Genomic DNA, 23,207 nt, shown 5'->3' with positions numbered 1-23,207 from the left:
CGCGGCGGGAAGAGCCGAGGGTGGCGGGGCTGGAGGGGAGGCGGCGCGGAGGGAGGGCAGGCCGGCTGCGGGAAGCGGGGCTCCGCGCTGGGACTGGTTCCTTCGCAGCCATTTTCTGTCCAACCAAACAGCCGATTTGCGGAGGGAGCCAACCAGGGCCGCACTGGAGGTTTGTGCCTGGCTCCGGCCAATGACTGGTAACCGGTTCCACTGCAGGCTCGAATGAAATGTCCGTCTCCCTCCCCGGGCCCCGGCGCCGCCGCCGCGCCGCCGCCGAGGGGACCAGGAAGTGGGGAGAGGAGCCCGGGCCCCGCCAGCGCCCACTCGCCTCTTTGTGCGGCCGGAGCCGGGACGGACGGACGGACGGGCGGGGGGAGATGGGACCGAAGCGGAGCCCTGCTCCCCTCCCCCCAGCTCCCGCCGGGCCTCGGCTTTGGGGGCGGGGGCCCGCGGCCCCGGCTCCATTTTGTGGGCCCGGGCGGCGGGAGCGCGGCTCCCCGGGCTGTTGCTGCCCCGCGCCCGGCCACACACGGGGGAGGGCCCCTGGGCCGTCCCGGTCACAGCGGGGGTTGGGGGCCGCGATCCCCCCCCCCTTTGCCCGCCTCCGGGATCCCCTGGCCGCGGTGCCCAGCAGCGGGGATCCTCCCGCCCCAGGTCCAACGCCGGTCGCGTCCCCTTTGCTCCTTCCCCCGCCCTGTAGCGGAGCGACTTGGGTCTCTGCGGATTGGGGGCCGCTTGTGGGGTCTTAGGCGGGGGCGACCTTTTCTGCCCATCCCCGGGCAGTCCCGGCCTCTCCTGCGGAGCGTGCGGGAAGTCCCGAGCCCCTGGTGCGGCCAAAGCTGCTCCCCGTCCTCCGCCTCCCCCGCGCAGTTGCGAGTTTGCGGCTGTCAGTGCTGTGGGCTGGGAGGATGGCGGTGCTGGTGTGGTGCAGCCTGTCGGCGATCCTGGGGTCAGAGCTAGGACAGCTAGTCTCCTCTACATCGGCCCCCCGGAGTTAACCTTGCAGTCCTCTCGCAGGCAAAAACGCCGTCAAAGTGCTCCGCATGAGTAAGGAGCGTAGGGTGAGGCTCTAAAACCCCAGGATGTGGTGAGAGGATCTGAGAAACCAGGCAGGAGCATCTGATTCCACAGTAGGTAGGCAGTGGCACTTCAGTTTTAGACAGGAAATAATGGATTTTAGTCTCTCTCTCTGTCTTTTTCTTTTCTTTTTTTTTTTTTTAACATGCACAACTCTCACAGTTAAAATGATGGCATCTTGAGCCTGTGGGTAAACCTTCCCCTGAGGACCGGAAAGTAAGTGATGGGGAGAGGGGACTTTCCCTTCCCATAGGTGTGCCCTCCAGCAGCTACAGTTAATATTGAAATGGCAGCTAAGCTTCTGAACAAGCTGATAAAAATAAACTTTTCTAGGTGTTTAGAAACTTGATGTGAACTTCAACCAATAGACAAAAAAGGGTGTCTGGTGAAGCAGATTTGATCTTGGTTTAGGGGATTTTGGCTGTGGATGTAGGGAATGCATTACAAAACTTAATATTGAAGTGTTTTCATGAAGTTTAATTCACAAAACTTATTTAAATGTAAAGATTTTCCTTTTTGTGTTTGTAACTCAGGCACAGCTGTATTCAAGTGCATAAGAAGAGGGAAATGAAATTTATTAGGCTGACAAATCTGAGCAAAATGCAAAAGTAACCGGTAACAAATGGTGACTAGTAGCCTAAATCTGAAAACATTTCTATTTTAAGAGAGAGACAAGGTGGGTGAGGTAATATATTTTATTGGACCAACTTCTGTTGGTGAGAGAGACAAGTGCTCAAATTTATACAGAGCTCTTCTGCTCTTGCTCTGTGTAAGCTCAAAAGCGTTCTCTAATAGCCTGGGACCAACACTCCATTTTAATAATCGCTGTAAATTGTTTTACACACTTAAATTTTAAGGTGCATTACCCCTGTCTTTAGCTCCTCTTGTGTGCTAACCTTTGCTGCCATCTTGGAACAAAATCCAAGCTGTTGACACTGAGAGAGCAAAGTGCTGTACACTGCCTAAGAATAACTTGGAAAAGAAAACAAACTTAAAGTTCCAATAACATATCAGAAGACTAGTACCGTATGTGACTCTTCAAGCTTGAACATTTTGTAGGCCACTCCAAAAGGGTAAAACTGCAAAGAAATTTAATCAGATTCTACTACTGCCCCTTTTTTGTGTCCCTTCAATGCAAGACCTTGCTTCTGTAAATAAGATTCAGTGTAGAAGGCTGTAGGAGTGGCAGGGTTGTATTGATTCTTTAGGGGTATTCTGGTTTATTAAGTCATGGATTACAAGACTGTATCAAATAAATGAAGGCTGCCTTTCATCCTTGAATGTCTTATCAGTTTATTCATAATGACCTTTGCCTTGCTGACAGGAAAACATATTTTAAAAAGTTAATTGGGATGCAAAATGTTTTTTGTCTTTTGTTTTTTAAATCTTGCTTACTTACGCCTTTCCTGACAAAAGAAGCAGTAGCCCAAAGGCAAAATGGAAGGAGCAGCTTGGGGTACTACTCACAGTATAGTTATAGGTTTCAGAGTAGCAGCCGTGTTAGTCTGTATTTGCAAAAAGAAAAGGAGTACTTGTGGCACCTTAGAGACTAACAAATTTATTTGAGCATAAGCTTTCGTGAGCTACAGCTCACTTCATCGGAGGCATCCAATGAAGTGAGCTGTAGCTCACGAAAGTTTATGCTCAAATAAATTTGTTAGTCTCTAAGGTGCCACAAGTACTCCTTTTCTTTTAGTATAATTGTAGTTACATGTGCAAGAACTGTGTTCATGTGCAGCTGTTAGAATAGATTTCCTGAACAGTGTATACACTTCATCACTGTGCCAGCCAAACTCTGCTATATAATAGATTATCTCTTCTGTATAGTCTGTATTGCATCTGTTTTAACATGTTAGGAAAAATACTATTTGTAATGCTCAGGAAAATCCAGGGTGGTCTAATCCTAAATCATTAATTCCCAAGATGGTATATCAACCACTTGTTGATGGTCTGAAGAGAGCTGGCTGGTTATGTAGTGTTGGCTGCTGGCATTTTGAGCTGCTAACTAGACTAAAAAAAAGCTAAAAATAAATATCCTGGTATTACCCTTCAATATAAATAATTGCAGTAGTTGCCATATAAATGATATCTGATTGCCAGTGGGAGAGGAGACTCTGTGATTGTGGATAGGGGAAGTTGTTCTACAGATCTGTGGTTGGCAAGAGGACAGTGGTCCATGAGATTCTACTAAGATATGGGCTATGGTATAGAAATAGCTTTAATCCCTGACTTTAGTCAAGACAATTTAACTGTTTTAATCAGGATTTTAAAAGGGATACAATTGCTAATGTAATTTTTATTTAATCTGAAAATTAATTGTTGGGTATCGGATCTGAAATCTTTCTGTGATTAAGCAATGAGGTTATTGCATTATTCGGACTCTTTATTTTTAATTACCTTTTGTAATTATGTTATTTAGAAAGTGTCTATCTTTTTAGGATTAGTGCCAAATAAAAACAGATGAAAGTTATTTATTTACTAAATAGTAAATAGAGTTCATCAAAATGTATAAGCCACAATGTTAGAATTAAACTGAATAGCTCAGCATGTTAGAGTATCAAGTATTGGTCGTAAATAAAACTATCCTGAATTAGTCTTGTAAAATTCTACTTGCTCATTGCTTGAGGTGAAGAAATTATTTTTCATAAGTGTGTGAAATATTTTTAAATATGATAAAGGAAGGACAAATAGCCTTTGCCCTGACTTAAAATTGTAACTCATCTGGGGGGGGGGAAGCCAAAAATAATGGATCACAGTAGAAAATGAAGGATATTTTTATTTAAGTAAAGGTACTAGGACAGTTATTAAAATATTAATTTAATGTCTTTAAAACACTTCAAACTGTGTCTTCGTGCTTGTGCTGATGGAATATATAGGACAGAGAGCTGCTGGTGCTGCCTCCTCTTCAGCACTGCTTATCCGTTTCAGTCTCTGCAAAAGTAGTGGAACTGCACAAACTTTCTTAAATAGCCTGTATAAGCTCTGATTCTTTCCAGTTCACATGTCCCCCCATGCTCCCTCGCCCTCCCTCCCCACCACCAAAAAAATCCAAAAACCCACAAGAGAAATCACAGAAACTGTGCCCAATTCTTCCTGGTGTCCCCCACCACACTCAGACCAAGCCACTCAGTTTAGTGGCTGTTTCAACAAGAAATTTCTGTTGTTGGAGTCTGTCCATGCTGCAACTGTAACCATGCTAGTGTACAAGTTAACTGGCATAAGGGGCTTCTGTTAGAACACTTTTTATGTATAGTGTGGAGGAGCCTACATCAGGGGTAGGCAAACTTTTTGGGCCGAGGGCCACATCGGGGTGTGAAACTGTATGGAGGGCTGTGCCCCCCAAACAGCCTGGCCCTTGCCCCCTCCCACTTCCCATCCCGACTGCCCACTCCTGGGACCTCCCCACCCCAAACTGTCACCCCCCTGGCATCCCACTCCAACTCCCCCTGTATCCTGACTGCCCCGAGCTATCCACACCCCCACCCCCTGACAGGCCCCCCGGGACTCCCATGTCCTATCCCCCCCCCATTCCCCGACCCCTGACCACCCCAGAATCTCCGCCCCATCCAACTGCTCCCTGTCCCCTGACTGCCCCCGGGACCCGCTACCCAACCCGTTCACTGCCGCACGTGGTGCCGCAGCCGCCACCTTACCATGCCGCTCAGAGCGGCAGGAGCTCGCAGCCCTACTACTTGTGTGGCTGCATGGGAGGGGGAACAGCAGGAGAGGGGCCGGGGGACAAGCCTCCTGGGCCAGGAACTTGGGGCTGGGCAGGATGGTCCCATGGGCCGTAGTTTGCCCACCTCTGGCCTACATGGACGGAACCTCTTACAACCTAGATGCTGAATAGCAGCACTGAAACTGTCCAGTCTTGTCAGTGTCACTCTACAGCTCTTAGGGAAGGCATTGAGTATCTAAGCAAATAGAAATGTTTCAGATGCAGGAAGAACACAGGGCATCCATTCACAGGTTGCAAATGTATAAAGACTTTAAACATTTTAATAAAGTAATTCTGTAGAAATTGATGGAATAACATCCTCTCTCCCAGTCCCATGCACATGCTCGTTAGGCAAAGTTTCTTATCTAAATTGATAGAGTGGACTATTCAAGCTAGTGATTATATTACTAAGACTCTAGGATTTTCAAAATTCAATGAATAAAGATGAAGGGGGAACCTCAGGCTTTGGGTTAAATCAAGTGCAGCAACTGAAGAGGATAAAGAAAGCTCAACAAACTTATTCTAGTCCCTTCCCTGCCTGTGCAGGATTATTGCCTACATTGTTTTATTTTTTTCTAGTTTTAGTTTTAAATGTCATACAAGGCCTGCTGCTTAACTTCCTGTGGGAGATCATTCCAGTCTTACAAATCACATTGCTAGGGAGTTTTCCCTGTTCTTAAGGCAAATTTTTCATTTCCTGTTATGGTTAGTTATGCACTTTTTATTGTACTGTGCTAAATTTCCTCTCCTCTCCTTGGTATTCACACTTCTCAAAAGTTTGTAGACTTATGTCCTTCCATAGTTGTCACTGAGCCAAGCCACAGATATTCCTGACTTTTTTCTTCCAAGTAAATCCTATATCCCATTTAAGTTTTTATGATCTTGAGGTGTTCTGAACTGAGTTTAGTATTCTAGGTGCAGTCTCAACAGGGCATTGCTGACAAGGAAATAATGCATACTGCTCCAGAACATCTTTATGTGCAGCCCAGAACCTCATTTTATTTTAATGTAATGTGATAGTGTAAGTTCACATCTAAACTAATTTGCTGTCCACTATTACCTATGAGTCTCATTTAGTACAATTCTGAATGCCTGCCTTCCTTCCTCTCTCTCTCTCTCTCTCTCTCTCTCTCTCCCCTTTCTTGAATTGTCTTCTCCAGGTGTTTTAATCTCCATTTTCCCCAGCAGTTTCACTGTATTTCCTGCTATTTCTAACTCTTCAAGATCTCTTCACAATATTTCTCTGTCTTCAGTGGTGTTTGCAATACTTCCCTGACTATTTACATGCAAATTACTGTGCTGTTTACTTCCAAATCATTGACCATATCAAATAAGAATGGAACTAACCTCACCACCTCAAAATCCCAATTCATGACTCTCAATTTGATACATTACCCCGTTTTATCTTTATTTGTGCTCACTCCATTTGCTTGTGTTTCTGTCCAAGCCAATCTGTTTTTTTCAAGTCATTTTTCAAACAGGCTACAGAAATGTAGAATGTAGCTGTATTTTGATTGGATAGGTATGCAATCCAATTTATTAATTCAGTGTGTTTGAGACTCCATGTATGATGCCATTACCTGATCACGCAAACAGGGAAATATGCTCCTTTTTATTAAAAATGACATCGAATAATCTCATCTCAGTAGGAATGCGGTAGAGTTCCCCTTGTGCAGGATTTGAGTCCTTCAAGTCAAGACAAGAGTTTTTTCAAAGATGCCAAGTCCCATTTTCAAAAAGAATTTAAATGCATAAGTAATCTTTGAACGTGGGATATAGGCTCCTGACTTGCATAGGCACTCTTGAAATTATTAACTAAGGTCTAGCTCTCCCTCTAGAGGCTCATTGCTGTTCTGAAAATTAGTTCCCACTTGCAGTAATGGCTTAGTTGCATTGTTGTTACCAGAAGTATCAGTCTGACGGGAATCGCTGCCCTTCTCCTCCACACTTTGTCAGTGAGTCAGATTATTATATGCTGGGGATAAGCTTTTGTGAGCTACATCCGATGAAGTGAGCTGTAGCTCATGAAAGCTTATGCTCAAATAAATTGGTTAGTCTCTAAGGTGCCACAAGTACTTCCTTTCTTTTTGTGAATACAGACTAACATGGCTGCTACTCTGAAATGTGTCTGTATGCTGGGGGTATTTCTCTGGTACATTGAACTTTGATGCATTTTTAGAATAATTTTCAGTTTAAAACTGGATACTTTTGAATTATTTTGTAGCCAGTTAACATAGCTGTATACCGCAGCGCTTTATTGTTGCATAAATCAGGTCATGCTATATAGGGTATGAGTCTTGTACTGAGCTGACTTTGAGCATGTTAAGTAAACACTTATGGTGATCTTAACTCCAACGACAGATTATTGTAAACTTAAATGTTAATTTTAAACAAGTCTGAATTTAAAACTCCAGTATTTTATGACTATCCACTGTGACAGAACTGTTAGTAACAGCGATCTTTAAACAGGCTCATGTTAATGCCAAGAACGGAACCTAAAGAAAAATTAGTAGGGTGTCATGTTAGTCTGGTATCTCTTCTCTGGATACCTGGATCCTGATGGCTTAAGCAACAATTGAAATTTAGTTTTTCTTTCCCTCTACACCTCAAAACCATGGAACAAATAGTGTTTACTCCAGAAAGGTTTGGGAATGAATTAAGAAAGTCCCAGTTGAACTATGAGGGAAAATTCCAGAGCCTATGTCTGCTGTTAATCTAACTCTTATAAAAGTGAAGATACAAGACCCTAAACATAAAAGTTCATCCATGAATAAGGAATATTCTTTATCATTTTTCTATTGAAGTGAGAAGACTATGAGGAGCACTCTTGATGTCTTTGGGTAGAACATCTAATTTAAAAGTCCAAATTCCACCAGTTCCAACCAATGGAATAAATTCTCTTCTTGGGTCTTATCTGTGCTTGCATTTTTTCCCAGAAATTCCTCCCTCCCACCAAAAGTCAGTTGTACCAATCATATAATCAGTAAAATCACTCATAGATTCACAGATACTAAGGTCAGAAGGGACCATTCTGATCATCTAGTCCGACCTCCTGCACAGCGCAGGCCACAGAATCTCACCCACCCACTCCTATGAAAAACCTCACCCATGTCTGAGCTATTGAAGTCCTTAAATCATGGTTCAAAGACTTCAAGGAGCAGAGAAGCCTCCTTCAAGTCAACCATGCCCCATGCTACAGAGGAAGGCGAAAAACCTCCAGGGCCTCTCCAATCGCCCTGGAGGAAAATTCCTTCCTGACGCCAAATATGGCAATCAGCTAAACCCTGAGCATATGGGCAAGATTCATCAGCCAGATACCCAGGAAAGAATTTTCTATAGGAACTCAGATCCCATCCATCTAATATCCCATCTCAGGGGATTTGGCCTATTTACCCTGAATATTTAAAGATCAATTACTTACCAAAATCCCATTATCCCATCATACCATCTCCTCCATAAACTTATCGAGTAGAATCTTAAAACCAGATAGATCTTTTGCCCGCACTGCTTCCCTTGGAAGGTTATTCCAAAACTTCACTCCTCTGATGGTTAGAAACCTTCGTCTGATTTCAAGTCTAAACTTCCTGGTGGCCAGTTTATACCCATTTGTTCTTGTGTCCACATTGGTGCTGAGCTTAAATAATTCCTCTCCCTCTCCTATATTTATCCCTCTGATATATTTATAGAGAGCAATCATATCTCCCCTCAACCTTCTTTTAGTTAGGCTAAACAAGCCAAGCTCCTTGAGTCTCCTTTCATAAGACAAGTTTTCCATTCCTCGGATCATCCTAGTAGCCCTTCTCTGTACCTGCTCCAGTTTGAATTCATCCTTTTTAAACATGGGAGACCAGAACTGCACACAGTATTCTAGGTGAGGTCTCACCAGTGCCTTGTATAACGGTACTAAAACCTCCTTATCCCTACTGGAAATGCCTCTCCTGATGCATCCCAAAACCGCATTAGCTTTTTTCACAGCCATATCACATTGGCAGCTCATAGTCATCCTATGATCAACCAATACTCCAAGGTCCTTCTCCTCTTCCGTTACTTCTAATTGATGCGTCCCCAACTTATAACTAAAATTCTTGTTATTAATCCCTAAATGCATAACCTTACACTTCTCACTATTAAATGTCATCCTATTACTATTACTCCAGTTTACAAGGTCATCCAGATCCTCCTGTATAATATCCCGATCCTTCTCCGAATTGGCAATACCTCCCAGCTTTGTATCATCTGCAAACTTTATTAGCACACTCCCACTTTTTGTGCCAAGGTCAGTAATAAAAAGAATCGTATAGGCACTGACATTTTACCCACTGGTTTCAGAGTAGCAGCCGTGTTAGTCTGTATTCGCAAAAAGAAAAGGAGTACTTGTGGCACCTTAGAGACTAACAAATTTATTAGAGCATAAGCTTTCGTGAGCTACAGCTCACTTCATCGGATGCATTTCGATGCATCCGATGCATCAATGCATCCGATGAAGTGAGCTGTAGCTCACGAAAGCTTATGCTCTAATAAATTTGTTAGTCTCTAAGGTGCCACAAGTACTTCTTTTCATTTTACCCACTGTGTCCAATAGACTTGTTCTGAGCAGGGTTAGGCAACACTGCCTCAAATGCTGATGGCTGTCGAGTGCCCTTTCTCTATATAAATGCTTGCATCATTGTTATCACAAGTGGGGTCATACAGGTGGTAGCAAGAGTAAGGTGTGGGGGGGATTCCTCTAAAATTCCCCAGTGCAGATGGGGGGGGGAGGAGAAGAGAGTCTGTCATTGTAAACTCCGTCTTGTTTTGTGTGATTGCCACTTTTCCGAGACTCAACTTTTTATTGCTACCTTCACTTTGGAGCGTGACCTTCATGTGGTATTGAATCCTGCTTTGTGGACTAGAGCATCAATATTGGTAGTACAGGCTTGACACAAATTGACTGTCTGTGAAGAGGGCACAGAGCAATCTTCAACAACCAGCCCATCCAGAAGACCAATGAACTCTACACAGAAGCCTAGCTGAAAAAGTAGCTGATGATCCTCAACCTAGACATGTGGCCAAAGGGGTCAGAGACTTTATTCAAGAGGGAATGCTCTCTGTGAAAGGGGTGGGGAATGTCAGACTAATGCCACACTCAAGAAGACCAGGCTAAGGAGAGAAGAGGCAAGAAGGGCTGCCCAGCCTAAGGATGCTGATCAAACTCAGGAGTCGCAGGAGAGATGAGATCAGGGATGAGGAGAATGTATTCAGGACTGTTGTTTTTCAGAGATCTGCAACTCAAGTGATTTTTAAGAGTAAAGTGTCTGTGGTTAAGAAATTCCTTTACTAAGCTCATATTCCTTGCTTGTCTGCCACATTGTCTTGGAAACGGTTAACACAGTGTCGTGGAACTCTGAGGGAGCATATATAAGCACTTGAGGCTTAGGTAGGCTGGAGTGTGAGGTGACTGGACTGTGGGGGCCAAGTGCCCAAGAGAGGTGTCAGACAGGTATCTTCACCTTGGAGTGTCTAAAGACCCAGGGCTAGGAATAGTGACCAGTCACTGTCCAGACCCAAAGGGCTTAGAAACATGTGGCATCCAGTAGTTGTGTTCACTCACAACAGAATGTTGTCTTCTCAGAGAGGGGGACTAGGCCAGGTTGTGATAGACACAACCTTCATGTGGTTAAACTAGCAACATTATTAATCTTGTAATTCTTATCAACGTAGTTACAAGGTTGCTTCTTCAGTTCACCTTGGATTCATCCACAGTAGATATAATACTAGCACCCCTGTTACTAAACAGCCAGCACTGGTGCAGTTTGACCTCTTCTAAGCTGCTGATGTAGACAGGTCTCAAGCATTTTCATTCTGATAACTCACACTAGTGATAGCAACCAAGTATCTGCAATATTGCTGGTGGTTGCAGTGAACTGGGTATTCAATCTGGTATGGACTATGCTCTTGAAGAAAACCCTTTCTGCGGTCATAAAGATCCATGAGGTGGATCCCTTTGTAGGATCAGGTGTAAGACCGCTTTTCATTCTCTCATTAAGGAGAAATCCAGATGTGACTGGTTGGGGTTTTGTTAGCCAATGACTATGTAAGATTAAACAAGAAACAACACAAAGAACCACAGTAAACAAGGTTAATTCAACTCCTGAAGGTAGGAAACATTTACTTTAATTCCCAGATATGGAAATGGTGATAGAGCATCTGTCTTGCTGAACATTAAATAACAAATTAATTTTTAAGTGAATATGATAGACAGCATTCCAGCTATCACACTTTATCTAAAATGGTTGCCTTGAACTCCGCTATTCCTCAATAACAGGGTAATGACAGATGAGTGTTGCTGCTTCCCTACTATGAAAGCAATGGAGAAGTCCTAGTATAATAATAATGTTACTCAATTGACCACTTGTGCACTCTACTAAAGTGGATTTCTTGAAATAATGCCAAATTAAATTTTAGAATTTCATACATTTTTATTAATACCGATTAAAATTACCATACATTGTTTGCAGTGTAAGTCATATTACAGATGTAATCTTACTGTCATGGCTGCTAGCTCATACTAACAGCCAGAGCTGCTTGACATTTTTCAAATAAATTTTTCATTGAAATTCAGTCTTTTATGCAAAGAGCATATTTTCATGAAAAAAACTTTCAAAATGTTCCATTTTTGTTTAAAAAAGCTTCTGATGGAAACTTGAAGTGAAAAGACTTTCTGCTTGTTTTGAGAAATCTTTTTTTCAGTTTTGGCATGTTCTCTGGGGGGAAGGGGGGAGGGAAGCACTAGTGTTGCCCAGTCAAAGTGTAATTGCATGATGGGTTCCCCCCCATTGAAAAATCATCAAAAATTCAATTTAAAAATAGTTCTGCAGAAAAATCAAACCATTACAACAAACAGAATGAAAGATGCTTCTGAATTTGCAGAAATTTCAATTACTTTTTTTGGTAAGCTCATGACAGAAATTGAGGTGAAACCATTTGGTCTGCATACAACTTAGAGCTGCTGGTCTGTGTGCCTGCTCCAGAATTAAGCCAGAGGGTCACTGAGACCAAGAAGCATACATAGTGCAGACAGAACATCCAGAAAATTATAAGCAAAGGGCAATTTTCAGTGTGACTTGGCCAAATCTGGACATATTTTCATGGGAACAGCAAAAGGCACCTCTGTAGCCCCAGGACTAACTCCCAATCAGATTTTGAGTTCTTGCTCCTAACCAATGAGGCTTTACAGGGTTTCTCAACCAGTGGGCTGCAGCCCAAAACCGGGTTGCCAGTATGTGTCAAAGAATGGCGAGGGGGCAAGGTCCTGCTTCTGGGGTTAGGAAGTGTGTGGGAGGTAGTGGGGTAGGCAATTGCAGATTTGTGCACCACTCTTATCCTGTAGGGGTGCATCCTACAGCTCTGGTCTTGCGGGGCCAGCTGAGCTCAGGTCCTAGCATTGAGAGTTGCTACCTGGTATGCAGGGCCACAGCATCGCTCAGGTTTGACCCAGCTGTCCCTCCACCACGGTGACGGGCCAGCCAGGCTAAATTTGAGCAAGTGGTGCTGTGATCCTTTGCACCATTCACAAATTTGGCCTGGCTAGACCTGAATAGCATTGGAACCTGAGAGATTGCAATGCCCAGAGCAGGGATCTGAGCACAGATAGCCCTGCAGGACAGGAGCTACTGCTGTGGTATACACAATGTACTTATTTAGTACTTAATATGTATACTATATATCGTGGGTAAGATCTGGCTTACTAAAACATTTGTTTTTTGCACTAAAACTATTTACTGGGTCATGACAGGCCATAAAGATTTACAAATGGGTCCTGAGCTCAAAGGATAGAGAACCACTGCTTTAAAATTCCTTTTTAAAAACTGGCAAAATTACCTGTGTTTCCCTATTCTCATTCTCAAATGGTTACAGAGTTTTTGCTGAAGCTTTCCTCCAGAAACTCAGTCTGAGGCAGAGGCCAAACATGGAAAACTTCAGCCCATGCAGTTAAAAGTTTAACAAAGTTATAACCAATTGAAAATGCGGTTACGGGTAGTCTGAGGTGACTAATACAAGGCTCACTACCTAAATATAAAATTATATTGACATAAATACCACTCTTTTATAGGAGCACACCTGGTTACTTTTCAAAATAAACAGTGTAATTCTTTTTAAACACTCAGCTTTTTATCATGGTCTTGTAGTTTAACCTGTGGCTGCCTGCGTTTTGCTTAATAATCTAAAAGGAGAATATACAGTCTCCGGTTGTAATCTGAGAGAGTGTTGTGACTTGTTTTCTGCCTGAATGGGGACCGGAGAGAGGGATTGTTAGCTTTCATTTTCATAGACCACATTAAGCAACCCTTTGAATAATAAAGGATGTTTCCTTGGTTTAATATTTTTCATGAACAATATTGTATTACACTAAAAGTACCTTTCTATAAATTTAAATGTGAAGGAGCTACTGAAGCCAAAGCATGGCAGGTCAAATTCAGCCTTAATTGAAGAGCAATGGACACTGTTTTAGGAAGGTGTTTGTTTATGCTAGAGCTGAATTTGGCCCCTTACTTTCAAGGTAACTTAAATGAATCTACTGCTAAGCAGTAGCATTTGTGGTATACTGGAGTACATGATTTTGTTTTGTTTTGTTATAGATGGATGGTGACAGTTCTACAACAGATGCTTCTCAGTTAGGAATTGCTGGAGATTACATTGGTGGTAGTCACTTTGTAATACAGCCTCATGATGGTAAGAAACCTACCAGTTAAAGTGGAAGTTTGTCTTACTTTATCATACTTAATAGTATTATGCTATGTCCTGTCACTTCTTGTCTAGCTCTTCAACCAATTTTCCATCATTCATGAAGCTAAGAATTGGTATTTATCTGCATTCATAATGACTCCCTGCATACAATTCAGTTTTGATCAATTTGAAAATGGGTTTGCAACTTTGAGTGTTAGCATCAGAGCCCCTTTGAAAGCAATCTAGTGTTCTGGGAAAAAGAAGTAATCCACACTAATATGCTCAATGTTGACCTGTTATGGGGTGGTGTGTGTTAAATATCAAAGGATGTTACTTGTCTTTGCTGGAAGAGGAATGTCTCTCCTTTTTTAAAAAATAAACAAATAAATTTATAACATTGTTCAATAAACAAATTAAATCTTAATATTTGTGAAGCTGGTGTCAGGAAGTACAATATTGGATGTGTCCATGTGTAATATATAAAAAGAATACATATTGGTGAGGTGTGATAGAAAACAACTTTCCTAAGCACCACAATGTCATGGGCACGTGTTAATTTTTAACAACTCTGGGCCTTCAAGGGCTGTAAGCAAGTGTGGTACTCACTTGGAAGTTGGGAATCTCCCATTTCCACCCTTGTTGTTAAATCTTAAATGACTGGCAATATTCAGTGAGGTTTATTTCAGACCAGTATCGTTTTCTTTTAATGTTGCGGGTGGAGTTTGAAATTTTACATTTAGGGGATGATAAGAAGGAGCACTTCTGTGGCAAGCTTTTTTTAATGGCAGCTATGTGAAGTTGATCAGAGGTTTGGAATGTTAGTAGTCCTGGATTAATAAGTAGACTACAGGTAAGATGATTGAAGGTGCTTGGCAAATGCATCCAATACTAACTTTTCTTTATTTTGCTAGACACTGAGGACAGTATGAATGATCATGAAGACACAAATGGCTCAAAAGAGAGTTTTAGAGAACAAGATATATATCTTCCAATTGCAAATGTGGCAAGGATAATGAAAAATGCCATACCCCAGACAGGAAAGGTAATATCTATGGTTAAATCCAACAGGGCTGTTCTGCTAATGAGAACATATTCACGTATTGCATTCATTCTTCTGTTAGGCAAAGTTGGGTTCCAGTACAACATTCCTATCTTCAGTTGCTGAAACTGCATGCTTGCTCTTTGAGAGCAATTTTTTTTGGCCAGGTTTCCCAAAATATATATTGAACTATATTTGAGTTACAGGAATCCAACAATTAAAAGATGAAATTGCTCTTTTCATAAAAAATATAAACTACTTATTCATCCATATTATGAAGTCTGTAGCTGTGGTGATTGGTGGTATTTTTCTAGACACGCAAATTATGCATAACTGCCACATAAAAGTGGACTTATTTGGTCAAAAATAGAGGCTAATATCTGAGCTGGCTTGCTTAGACCTTATCTAAACACACAGTTTGCAGCAGTTTAACTAAAACTGTTTTTAAAGCAATTTAAACTGATGCAAACCCCTGAGTGGACATGCTTAAACAGGCTAATGAGATATGACAAATGTAAATTACTGATGTAGCCGGGTCCAAAGTAGGTTTTGTGTTTATCTAGTGTCTACAATGCTTTACATAGACAAAGAATGTTTTCAAAATAGCCACCAGACGTTCACTCATAAAAGTTATCAGGCATGGTGGCAATCAAATACTGAGAACTGTTAAACTTGTAGGAAAGAGATTTTTTTCTTTTTTTGACTTTTTTACTTTTCTTGATTGGAGTGCAGGGAAATTGGAATGAGTGAGCCAGTTTGGATGAAATAAGAACTTCCTTCTCAATTATCTGAGGAAAAAATCTAGTTATTCATCTTTGAACTTCTGTATTTCCAAAAGCAAGATGTCAAAATGCCATTAAATAGGCTGTTCTAATGGCTTTAATTTCTGGCCTTACTAGAAGTACGAGATATGAGAAGGCTTGTGAGAGCTTTTCTCATGAGACTTGTACTCCACTTCTGCAGACTTGAGATTTGATTAAATATTGGAACCCTCTAAGCTACTTATCTTAACCAAACAGTCATTGTCATCTGAGTCCTCTCTAATATTACATAGGATTTGGATACAGCTTACAAAATAATCAGACAGCTAGCAAGACATTAAAATATAACCTGACATAGGCAAACCATGGCAGTCATGGATACTTTCAAAACCCCTGAGTGTTTCAGTGTAGGATTGTTAGTCATTAATCTTTTCTTTATGCCAGATTTTCAAAAGTGCTCAGCACCCACAATTGAGGTCAGGTTTTCCAAAGAAGTTGGCACATTGGGTGCTAAGCTGTCTTGAAAATCTGGCCATAAATATCACAATGGGAGCTGCTGCCCCTAAGTGTCTGGATGCTTGAAAATTATGTCTGAGAGAATATGGGGTTCTGAATAAAGATTGCTATTACTCTGAGATACAAAGGTTCTTCTTCATATTCCAACTGGAATAGATTTGTCACATATGAACAAGCATCAGATAAGGATAATGCTTCAGTGGATTCCTGTTTATTTACTTTCCTAAAATACTCAGCTGTAGCGCCCCTCTGCTATTCTAAATCACCTAATTTATTTTTAACGGGATAAAAACTTTAATTTAACTTACCTAATTTATTCTTGGCAGGAGCACATCTGTTTATTCACTTGAATGCTTGTTTAGAAAACTTAGAATATTAAAAACCACTGCTGGGTGAACTGAATAAGCACTAGTTATGAATCTGATTAGGATAAAATATCCCTGCCTGAGCTGCAGAAATTTAGTTCTGGAAGGCGTGAGATACAGGCTCCATAGCAGATTGAGCAAATTAAAGGAGAATAGAAATTCATGAAGATGCTTTGTCCCTCAAGACATTATAAAGTGCTGTCCAGTCAGATTCATCATGACTCCAATTTCGTACCTTTCTTAGTTTCCATTTCCAGAAGGTTATAGTGCCATGAGATTCACTTACACTTACAACTTATGAATTCAGATCTGACTGTGAATATAATGGCTTGTGTCCAAAGAGGAGAAGAAAGGGAAGCATGCAACCCACTAGTGTCTCTAAACAGTGTGCATATATAACAGCTTGTACAAAATGCAGCTGTGAAATATTACAGAAATTGTAGAAGTCTGCAGTGTCACCTGAAATAGTAACATAATAGTCTTAGTTTATTTAAAATGCTATTTTATCTGCATTTTACCTGGAACAGTGGTGACATCCAGTGACTGTTTTGCATATGCACACTAGTTTTGTTCACATATGCATATTACTTGTGGATAATTATTGTGGGGGCATCCCCATATCTTCTGGTTTATTATTCCCGTTCTAAGAGTTGGGGTTCTACAAGTCTTTAGTATAATGTTTCAAGATTCTCTGAACTTGTGGGCCTAAGGGCTTTAATCCACAAACCTGATCCTGAGAGGGCCTCGGCCCCTCTAACTTCCAGTGAAGTCAAGGGGAGTTGTGGCTGGCCGGCACCTTTCAGGATCAGATCTCTGAACTGAGCTTTGGGAACAGGCTTAGTTAGTAGAACTTTAATTTGCAGTTTATTAACACAGTGAAGCTTAAGCAAACTTCAGGTGACTTTAGTAATGGTTTTTCTTACCAGATTGCTAAAGATGCAAAGGAGTGTGTGCAAGAGTGTGTAAGTGAATTCATCAGCTTTATAACATCTGAAGCAAGTGAGAGGTGTCATCAAGAGAAACGAAAGACTATCAATGGAGAGGATATTCTCTTTGCCATGTCTACCTTGGGATTTGATAGTTATGTTGAACCTTTGAAGCTGTATCTCCAAAAATTCAGAGAGGTTGGTAGCCTATCTTTCCACACAGGTTTAGACAAACTTACTGTGTTCAGTGTTGGCTCTTTTTATTATCTCCATATACAGCTGAAAATGGTTCATTTGCACTGTACCCCAGAATCTACTATCCAGTGACTGATGTAACATCCATGTCTACATCAGAATAAAACATGACATGGGATAAAAACCACTTAAAAACATAATTAAGAGTATTGGCAAATTTGCTGTTCCAAAGTAGCTAAATTGTCCAACTGATTTTTTTTTTTTTTGAACGTTTCTAACATTATGGTAAAAATTAGTTTTTGTGCTCCTGTTAAGAACTCAGCCAGATCCTCAGCGACATTCAATGCAGCTACACTTACTCACGCCAGCTGAGGAGCCAGCCCACTACATTCTATCAGATTGCATTTCTAATCTGCAAAGGGGAAAGTTATATTTTTAACACATTACTTTGGTGACATGAAAACTTGTCAGCTACATGCTTGTTTGAGCATATTTTGCTTTGGTTGTCAAGTACTTTCCAATACCCTGTTTTGGCATTTGCATTTCTTATTGCAGAAGATGCTTCAAGATGTAGCATATCCTCTAGTCTTCTCAGAATTTAGCATGAACTTTCTTCCTTCCTACAAGCAACCTTCATTTCATGCAAAATAGAGCTGTCCTCTGCTTTTTTCCACTTTGGGGGGCTGAAGAGATTAATGTATCTTCTATTCTTTCACCCACCATCCCTCTGTGGCAATTTATGCCAAAGAGTTGGAGTTTTCCTATGAGACTGTGGCATGAGACATTGACTCAAGAACTGAGTCTGTCCAAACAAGTTATAGGAACTTTCAGCTAATAAGCTGCTTCTCCCCTCCTCAACATCCCTCCATTCTTCCCGCATACCCACGCTGTACACAGAACACCCTATGCTCTAACCCTCTTCCCTGTGTTCATGTAGCAGTGTCTGAATGCTAGGTTAGCTTGTATCAAAGACGCCAAATTGTATGTTGCAGTAGCTCTTCAGAAAATGTTTGAGCCCGTTTGGCTTCAAACGTACCTCTTCTTTACAGTGACATAGGTTACACTACCAACTGTGTCAATAGGCTAATGGAGCTAGCTTTTAATATCTGGATTTGTTGACTCTGGTTTTGCCTGTCCGCTATAAATGATGTTTCCAGTCTTGTCTTCAGAGTACTATACAAAGGAAATGGTCTCAACTTTTTTTTTTTTTCCTTAAATGTATGGACAGTTTGTCATTACGTTAGTACTTGCCTTGATGTTTTCACAAAAAGCCTGGCTGATGAAACAGCACACAGTTCGTTAGGTGCCTTAGCTCATCATGCTGACCCCAGGTTCTAGTTATATTGGATACTATGGGGAAGAAATCCATTATCTTGGGTTTAAATGTGACGTTCCTATTGTATGACATTGGCACTGTACATAATTACTTCCCACAGCTATTAGAAAAGGCATTAAAGCTATAGCATACAAATTAGTGGAACAACCCAACACCACATCTTGTCTCTTTCCCACTTCATATTCCAAGAATTGTACTAGAAGGCATATATATCCATGTATAAAATGCAACCAATAAGCTTATGTAACCAGCATATGTTTGCCACATTTTTAGTACTCCTGGAATTCTGCAATCTGCTGTGGATTATAGGTACAAATGTAGACCTAACTATTCCTTAAGAGTTACCACAGAACTCTTACTTTTGCAGAATTTGAAGGATCTCCTATAAAAGTGCAGTTTTTACTTTGCTTACATACTGTGTGTGTGTTTTAAAGAATATCATCATTGCAGTCCTTGGATGTTAGTGTCACACTTCTCATTACTGTATACAGGCTCTGTTAGCAGTTGTAAAAGTTCCCATTTTAGGAAACTAGGATCATGATCAATCTAAGGTAACTATATCATAATGCAAACATTTTCTGTATTTCATTCAAGGCAATGAAAGGAGAGAAAGGGATTGGAGGAACAGTTACAACTGCAGACGGTCTTAGTGAAGAGCTCACAGAAGAAGCATTTAGTAAGTAAACTTTTAAATTGCTAATTCAGATCTCATTACTACTTTATTTGTAGATACTCTAAGGTTTCAGATTTGAGGAAATGTTAATCATCAGAATTTTCCTCTTAGTAACTGAGCCTGGGTCAGACTAGCTGGGTGGGATCTAAAATAATCAGAATTTTTTCATTTGGGAAGTGTGGTGATAACCTGCATTTAGATGGACTCATTGGAGTCAACAGAAGCTTTGTGCGCCTAGGGTCAGAATTTATTCATCAGTCGTTTGATATTAACTTTGCAGTTGGTAATCCTATCTGATGGCACTAGGTTTACATTCTAGTCCTAATGTGAAGTGCTTTGAGAGCATAAACTAGTGCTGTAATTTTTCATTAGATTTTAAAGAACGTAGGTTTTTAAAGGTTTCAGAGTAGCAGCCGTGTTAGTTTGTATCCGCAAAAAGAAAAGGAGGACTTGTGGAACCTTAGAAACTAACAAATTTATTTGAGCATAAGCTTTCGTGAGCTACAGTTCACTTCATCGGATGTAGTTTTTAAAGTTTTCTTATTTCCTTAGTAGCTAACCATTGAAGCCCATATGCAATCTTCCTGCAAAAATGCACGGGAGAGAAGAAAGTAAATCACATTTTGTGGAGCCGTAGAGTCTGCCAAAATGAAATTGAGGATCCTCTCTGGCTCCTGTCCTTCTTAAAACACTTGCTTTCTCTTGCTGTAAATAGAATGCACAGACTTTGTGGACGTGGGGAAAAAAGGCAGCTGTGGTCGAGGGAAGAAGAATCTTGTGAAACTATTCTTTTCCTTTATGGCTTCATTGTAGCGTACTTCCCCATATCATGCAATGGGGCCTGAAGGTTCATAGGGGTCCCTCAAATTTTTTTTTTAAACTTGGAACTAAGGTCTTAGTAACAGTGGAGTCTTCTGTTCTTGCTTTAAGTACCTGTGGGTAGTGGTGGTAAAGCAGTTGCAGAGAAGTTGAGGGAGAGCTCTCACCACTTTCAAGAGTTAGACCAGTTTAAAAATACCTGGTAAATACCTCTATTAAAATTATTGTTAATCTAATGCGTTAGAGATGAGCTATAGACTTGACTAGGTGATGACCTGCTGAAGCAATGAGATGCACTTTGCACTCCTATGCAATCCCATTTTGGCTCTACAGAATGTAGAAAAACCTATGGAGGCTCTTGTGGCCAGAAAGATAGTTTCCAGCAAGCCTCGTGATTCTGAGAATTTTAAAGGGGGACATTGCAGTGGAATTTTACAAGTTATTTTAATAAAATGCAAAACCCCCACAGTTAGTGAAACATTGACATTCACAATTTAAAGTCAGAGGTCAGCAAATGCAAAGGGTAACTTTCCAACAGCAACATTAACTCAGCCATGTTGCGCCTTCTGTATATTTTCTGTCAGACATTTAAAGACGAACAGTAATGTATGTCTATACATTTAGCAAGGTAAACAGGAATAGAAAATACTGTGTGTGTAATGATTTAACATTGATATAGAAACCTCAACTCTTGTAGGTCCTGATTGTTTGGATCCAACCTTTAGGATTTTTAATCCTACCTCTGTTGCTTGCAGTAGCAGGGGACTGGACTCAATGATTTAGGGGTCGTATGTAATTTCCCAAGGACTCGTGTAAAGAAAAATGGGTGGAGGAGAGAAAGCTAACTCGACCACATGAATGACCCCTTTATGCAGGCACTGATGTAGTACTCACAGGAAACATTCCTATGCTTCTAGGAAGCATGTGCTCCAACAGCACCATTCGTGTGTGTGTTTATTAGAAGTACTAGTATAGCACTTTCAAGAACTGGTGTGAAGATAGGATACTCCCATCAACTGTGTGAGTCTGCTGTCTACTTCCCAAGTTTGGTCTCTGGGAGATGCTCCCTAATCTGGAAGCAGAAGGCTGAAGAAATGCCTTGACACCTGCTCACCAATTATATTTCAAATTTCCCAGGCTCTGGAGGCTTCAGTACATTCTATGATGCAAAGCTTGAGAGATTGGGAAAGTTACTTTACACATGTCATTTAATGCCAGCATTAAAAAATGGCAGTTTTGGAGGAGAATAGTAGGACTTGGCAGGGAGCAAGAAGTCCTGGCTAAGAGCCAGCAGAGGCAGAACTAAGAGACAGACACTATCTCTTATAAAAACTGTGCGTTGCAAGTCATGTATCTATGTACAGGATTATCTTGCCTGGAGAGTTTAACTTCAGACTTAATGTGTCTTTTGCATGTAACTTTTAGTTTGTTCAGCTTTGTCATAAGTTTGGTTAAACTTTTTTTTACATGGGAAACTGATTTAGGATTGTTTTGAGGTTTTTCTGTTTTTGTCTCTTATCCTTATGTAGAAATGGCTGGACTTTCCAAATCTTATTCTCTCCAAATACAGAATATCAGAGTTCTAACTTTTGCTTCCTAATGACTTCTATAATTCTACTCTTTGATTGTCACAGGGCTTAGACCCACAATTACAACAATGTTTACCTAACAGGTTTTCCCTTTATTCTCTTGACTTCCACACCACATTTAGTCAGTTTACTAGTCAAAAACTTTTTTATTCATTTAACTGGCTTCCTGTAGGTCACTGTGTGTTAAGTTCAAGCTCTTTGTCATATCCTTCAGAACACTGCACAATTCCATCCAAGCCTACATCACAGCTCTAATTGCTACCATTACCCTTACCACTACCCCATTTTCTCCACTAACAAATCCTAGTCTCCCGTCATGTCTTGTAAAGCATGGACTATGTGCTCAATGCTCTTAAGAAATTTTTTTAGAATTCAAGTGGCCAGTATGATAAAGTCCACCTCCGATTGGAAAGTACAGCTGGTTTTTGCCTTCATACATCATCAGCAGTAAAAATTTTGCAAGCTGATTTCAGATAATGATTTGATGCAGAATAAAATCAATTTCAACTCTGCAGTGCTAATGGCAGTTAACTTGTTTTTGTTAGTAAAGTAAACTGATGTGAGTTTATAGTACTTCAGAAGTAAATACGATGAGGAAGGTGATAGCCATAGTCCTTCTGACCATTACTGAACTTTCTGTTGTGAATGATAATATATACTTTAAACAAGGTTCTATGTCTCCTGCAGTATTGTCTAACTTCCTTAACTAAAATGCTCTTTCTTTTAGCTAACCAGTTGCCAGCAGGTTTAATAACTACAGATGGCCAACAGCAAAATGTTATGGTTTATACAACATCTTATCAACAGGTACAGTATCCTCTCCTCCACTCTCTCTTCCTTCTGTTGCTAAAATTGAAAGCCCTATTTCAACACCCCCCAGTCTGAAAGAGATGAGAATAACTTGTATTTAGACTTTTGTCATGCCTTTCTGACATTACGACCATGCAAGATTACTAAATGTGATACATCTTTTGAGGATGGAAACTTGAAACTAAGCTTATGTTCTCTCCTCCTCCTCTCCCCCCCCCATCTCTCTAGATCTCTGGTGTTCAGCAAATTCAGTTCTCATGATTTGAAGAAGGCTTTGGATTTGGGAATGGAAGAGAGAGACAAGAAAGCTGTACAACTTGTGAGAAGAGACATTAGTTTTAAATGACAGAGGAGAGAATTGTCTCTTTGTACATTAAATAGCTGTAATGTAGCTACCGGAAGCTTGACTAATGGAGGTGTGAATTCTGACTCAAATCTTTTTTCATGAATTTTAAAAAAAAAATTGGATTTTAAGGGTATTAAAGTATTTGTTTTGTACAAGAGTTTGTTGCTCTGTATAACTCCTGTATGCATTGTATATTGCAATTTATTACTGTCAGAGATTTGTAGACAGTTTCTTATTTTCATATTGAATCATGTTACTTTTGTAATTCAAGTAAACAGCTGAGTTTAATTCATGTTTACCCTTTGAATAAAATAAGGGTAAAGTTCATTTT

At 40.7% G+C, this 23,207-nt stretch overlaps 1 protein-coding gene across 5 annotated transcripts; it reads left to right on the top strand.

Annotated features, from left to right (window-relative positions):
* Positions 1 to 23,203, top strand: NFYB (nuclear transcription factor Y subunit beta). 5 transcript variants are annotated; one of them, XM_038421561.2, is made up of 7 exons: positions 1 to 169; positions 13,414 to 13,507; positions 14,413 to 14,543; positions 17,109 to 17,306; positions 19,234 to 19,315; positions 22,448 to 22,527; positions 22,759 to 23,203. In XM_038421561.2, exons 2-7 carry the CDS (start codon positions 13,414 to 13,416, stop codon positions 22,789 to 22,791), a joined length of 618 nt encoding a protein of 205 aa, XP_038277489.1. In that variant the 5' UTR covers positions 1 to 169; the 3' UTR covers positions 22,792 to 23,203. The 5 variants fall into 5 exon arrangements, with proteins under 5 accessions (XP_038277489.1, XP_043375412.1, XP_038277533.1 ...); XM_038421605.2 differs by having other exon boundaries at positions 75 to 197; XM_038421568.2 differs by lacking the exon at positions 1 to 169 and adding an exon at positions 981 to 1,134.
* Positions 23,204 to 23,207: the final 4 nt, after the last annotated feature.

This window comes from Dermochelys coriacea, chromosome 1 (genome assembly GCF_009764565.3).
Source record: "Dermochelys coriacea isolate rDerCor1 chromosome 1, rDerCor1.pri.v4, whole genome shotgun sequence".
Classification (NCBI taxonomy): Eukaryota; Metazoa; Chordata; order Testudines; family Dermochelyidae; genus Dermochelys; species Dermochelys coriacea.
Note: the sequence above shows the minus strand (reverse complement) of the source record. Positions and strands in the feature narration are given on the sequence as shown.